This window comes from Alosa alosa, chromosome 22, assembly GCF_017589495.1.
Source record: "Alosa alosa isolate M-15738 ecotype Scorff River chromosome 22, AALO_Geno_1.1, whole genome shotgun sequence".
Lineage (NCBI taxonomy): Eukaryota > Metazoa > Chordata > Actinopteri > Clupeiformes > Clupeidae > Alosa > Alosa alosa.
In genome coordinates, this window is record NC_063210.1 from 22,976,021 (window position 1) to 22,981,020 (window position 5,000).

At 50.8% G+C, this 5,000-nt stretch overlaps 1 protein-coding gene across 1 annotated transcript in view; it reads left to right on the forward strand.

The window, feature by feature from the left end:
• The window catches only part of tanc2b (tetratricopeptide repeat, ankyrin repeat and coiled-coil containing 2b), a 122,801-nt gene that overhangs the window by 106,815 nt on the left and 10,986 nt on the right, over positions 1-5,000 (forward strand). The window contains 9 exon segments of the mRNA XM_048234074.1: positions 27-263; positions 538-633; positions 1,068-1,157; positions 1,900-1,993; positions 2,937-3,070; positions 3,334-3,457; positions 3,846-3,988; positions 3,991-4,023; positions 4,716-4,848. Coding sequence (XP_048090031.1) covers positions 27-263; positions 538-633; positions 1,068-1,157; positions 1,900-1,993; positions 2,937-3,070; positions 3,334-3,457; positions 3,846-3,988; positions 3,991-4,023; positions 4,716-4,848 — 1,084 coding nt within the window.

Consider the following 5,000-nt stretch of genomic DNA (forward strand, 5'->3'; position numbering starts at 1 on the left):
TGTGTGTGCGTGCGTGCGTGTTTCAGGTGTCTCGGCTGCTGATGCTCGGTGGGGCGAACGTGAACTACCGTACGGAGGCGCTGAGCAACGCTCCGGTGCTGTGCGTCCACTGCCACCTGGGCTACGCCGACATGGTGGGGCTGCTGCTGGAGTACGGGGCCAGCGTGGATGCCGCGTCCCACACCGGACTCACCCCACTGGCCTACGCCGCCACCGCCGGACACCTCAACATCGTCACCGCGCTCTGCCGCAGGAAGGCTAAGGTGAGGGTGTGTGTGTGTGTGTGTGTGTGTGTGTGTGTGTGTGATACCTCAACATTGTCACCGCACTCTGCCGCAGGAAGGCTAAGGTGAGGGTGTGTGTGTGTGTGTGGGTGATACCTCAACATTGTCACGTTGGCCTGTGGCAGAAAGGCGAAGGTGAGGGTGTGTGTATGTATGTCTGTGTGTGTGTGTGTTGGAGCAGTGGTAGTCAGTGTCTCTTTGGCCAAAAGCATCTTCTAAACGTCGGTCACCTGTACCTGTACCTGTATCTCAGGTGGACCACCTGGATAAGAACGGCCAGTGTGCCCTCGTGCACTCCGCTCTACGGGGACACCTGGACGTGGTCAAGTTCCTCATCCTGTGCGACTGGGGCAACAGCAGAGGTCAACAACAACAACAACAGCAACAACAACAACAACAGCAACCGTTCACACCCCAGCAGCAGTCCCCAGCCACCTCGCCCGAGTCCGAGACTCAACAACAACAACAACAACAGGAAGCAGAGCAGGAGACAGACGCCGAGACAGACGCACAGACAGACGAGTCTCCACAGGCACAGGAGCAGACCGACCAATCAGAGGAGGAGAGGGAGAGAGAGGGGGAGAGAGAGAATGCGGAGGAGGAGGAGGAGAAGGAGAGGAGGGAGTTGGCGGAGAACAGAGAGCAGGAGCAGGGGGAGGTGCAGAAGGAGGTGCTGGAGAGGGTGGAGGAGGAGGAGGAGGAGGAGGGGGAGGAAGGGGGGGGGAGGCGAGTGGGAGTGCGGAGACACACACACACACACACACACACACACAGGGGCGGAGCCGGAGCCAGACGCAGCAGCAGGGAGGCTTCAGCAAGAGTCAGGCCATACAGCAGGCCCTGGTGGCCGCCGCCAGCATGGGATACGCAGAGGTACGGGACACACACACACTCACACACACACACACACATGCACTCACACGCTCAGACACTCACACACACACACTCTCTCATACACACACTCTCACACATGCACTCACACACACACACACACACATGCACATGCACTCACACGCACTCAACACGCACTCACTCACGCACTCACACGCACTCACACTCTCACACACACACATGCACTCACACGCTCACACACTCACACACACACACTCTCACACACACACACACACACACACACACACACACGCACACGCTCCCACGCACTCTCACACACACACACGCACGGACTCACACGCACGCACACAGACACACACACACATGCACTCACACGCACGCACACAGACGCACTCACGCACACGCACGCACTCACGCACTCACACACACGCACGCAAGCACTCACACACACGCATGCACTCACACACACTCACGCACACACACACACACACATCCACTCACTCACACACGCACGCAAACACTGTATTGTTTACGTTAGGACTACTTCTGCCATGTCTGAAGTATCAGAGTAGCTATCATAAAAGATAAATAGGATGTGATCACTTCAAGGTGTTGCATGTTTTGCAGCACTATCAGACAGCTTCTCACAGAGCTATTATCATATTTACACACACACACACACACACACACACACCACACACACACACACACACACACACACACACACACACACACAGATTGTTAATGTGTGTTCTCTCTGTAGATCGTGTCCTTCCTGCTCGACCTGCCGGAGAAGGACGAGGAGGACACAGACCGTGCTCAAATCAACAAATACGACACCTTGTGGGGAGAGACAGGTACTGCACCCACTCACTCACTGACAGGTCAGCTGTAGGTAGAGAGAATATGGACAGTGTGTGCTCAGGCAAAAGCAAATTAGTAGGATGGGCTAGGACATTAGGATGGAAGGAAGGAAATAAGGAAGATAGATAGATAGATAGATAGATAGATAGATAGATACTTTATTGATCCCCAAGGGGAAATTCAAGGTCTCAGTAGCATACAGACATCACACACAACATGCACTAACAGCAGAAAAAGTAATAAAAGTATATCATATAAAAAACACAACTAAGCAATAAGGACAGTAGAAGATAAAGAATATACAAAAAATATAAATTATACTAAATAACACTACATCTAGATCAAGTCTAGAACAGTATCCACATAGTGTGCTTAGGGGTGATTAAGCATGAGGTGCTTGCAATGACTGAGGCAGGGACTGAGCCTGTGATTCTCTGTGCATAGTAAGGTAAGGTGCTCTGTGAGAGTGAGTGTCATGGTGATGATGGTGCAAATGAGTGAGGAAGGAAGGAAGGAAATAAGGAAGGAAGGGAGGAAGGAAGGGAGGAAGCAAATAAGGAAGGAAGGAAGGAAGGGAGGAAGGAAGGAAGGGAGGAAGCAAATAAGGAAGGAAGGAAGGAAGGGAGGAAGGAAGGAAGGGAGGAAGCAAATAAGGAAGGAAGGAAGGAAGGAAGGGAGGAAGCAAATAAGGAAGGGAAGGAAGGAAGGGAGGAAGGAAGGGAGGAAGGAAATAAGGAAGGAAGGGAGGAAGCAAATAAGGAAGGAAGGAAGGAAGGGAGGAAGGAAGGGAGGAAGGAAATAAGGAAGGAAGGAAGGGAGGAATGACAAATAGAGGAATGAGATGCACCCTATGTGCTCCAGGTAACAGACTTTCAACATCAAAGTGGTGGCTTGCTTCCTGCTGCATGACTGACATCTCTCTCCTCCTATCGGCAGCTCTGACGGCGGCGGCTGGGCGGGGCCGGCTGGAGGTGTGTCGGCTGCTATTGGAGCAGGGGGCGTCGGTGAGCCAGCCCAACCGCAGAGGAGGCGTGCCTCTCTTCAGCTGCGTGCGCCAGGGACACTGGCAGGTGTGTGTGTGTGTCTATGTGTGTGTGTGTATGTGTGTGTGTGTGTGTGTGTGTGTGTGTGTGTGTGTGTGTGTGCATGCTTGCCTGTGTGTAGGTGGGGCGTGGGTGGATGTGTCTATGTATGTGTGTGTGTGTGTCAGTATTAAAGACCTTTTGAAAGCATGGTGATTATCTGTAATGTACCTAGAGCAATGTTCACACTGTAATGTACTGTAATGGGAACCTGTAGAGGCCTGATGATGACCTTTGACCTCGTGTCCCAGGTGGTTGACCTGTTGCTGACCCATGGGGCCGAGACAAACCTGGCAGACAAGCAGGGGCGCACACCTCTCATGATGGCAGCGTCCGAGGGACACCTGGCCACTGTGGAGTACCTACTGGCACAGGGTAGGACTGATACACACACACACACACACATTCACATACTCACTCACTCACTCACTCACTCACACACACACACAGACACACTCACTCACACACACACACACCCACACACACAAACACAAATACACACACACACACACATACATACACACTCGCACATGCGCACACATATGCATACGTTCTCGCTCACATTCACACTCACACTCACTTTCACACACACACTTTGACTCACATCTTGGGAAGACACACCTCTCCACATTTCACATTTTCTCAAGTCAAGTTTCTTTGGTCATACTTGCTCCACAGCAAAGAGGCGCCTAATAGCAAATTGACATTTCATTTCAGATGACATTTTCCCTTTGTGCCTTTTGACCCTCTCGGGCTTCTGTAGGTGCCTCTCTCCCTCTGACGGATAAGGAGGGGCTTACGGCCCTGAGTTGGGCGTGTCTTAAGGGCCACCTGCCTGTGGTTCGCTGCCTGGTGGAGAGGGGCGCGGCCATGGACCACACTGACAAGAACGGACGAGCATACATTGGACCTCGCCAAGATTCTATGGGGACTCAGAGGTGGTGAGTAGACTGCCTCTGATTGGCTGAAATTGGATTTTTTAAAAAAAACTAAAGCGGCACTGTGTCATTATCTGATCTGATAAAGAATGGACCGTGAGATCACTCAGTATTTTGGTTGATCTGGGAAACCTTTTTGGGGTAGTCCAAGATGTGCCTGATAGTAATGTATCTATTATTATTTTTGGGGTAGTCCAAGATGTGCCTGATAGTAATGTATCTATTATTATTTCTGGGGTAGTCAAAGATGTGCCTGATAGTAATGTATCTATTATTATTTCTGGGGTAGTCAAAGATGTGCCTGATAGTAATGTATCTATTATTATTTCTGGGGTAGTCAAAGATGTGCCTGATAGTAATGTATCTATTATTATTTCTGGGGTAGTCAAAGATGTGCCTGATAGTAATGTATCTATGATGTCATTCACCCTCATTCCTCCCTTCCTCTCTTACGCTGAGTGGGTTTGAGTGAGTTATTCAGTTATTGCTGTCTAGTGTCTAATTCTCTGATATATCTACAGGGGCATTGCGACATATGAACAAATGTAATGTCTTTATCTTTTCTATTCTGATTCTGATTCTAATTCTGATTCTGAAGAGCAAATTGCTAGTTAAGATTCAAACCACCCCCTGCGTCTGCCTCTACCTGTGTGTTAAGATTTACCCCTGCGTCTGCCTCTACCTGTGTGTCTCAGGTGCAGTTCCTGGTGGACCAGGGGGCGCTGATCGAGCATGTGGACTACAGCGGCATGCGGCCTCTGGACAGGGCTGTGGGCTGCAGGAACGCCTCCGTGGTGGTGGCGCTGCTCAAGAAGGGAGCCAAGATCGGTACGCCACGCGGATGGGCTTAACACTGGGCTCAAACTCACACACACACACACACACACACACACACACACACACACACACACACACACACACATACATACATGCAGTGGTGCAGGGATTGGCCAAAACACAGACATACACACACACACACA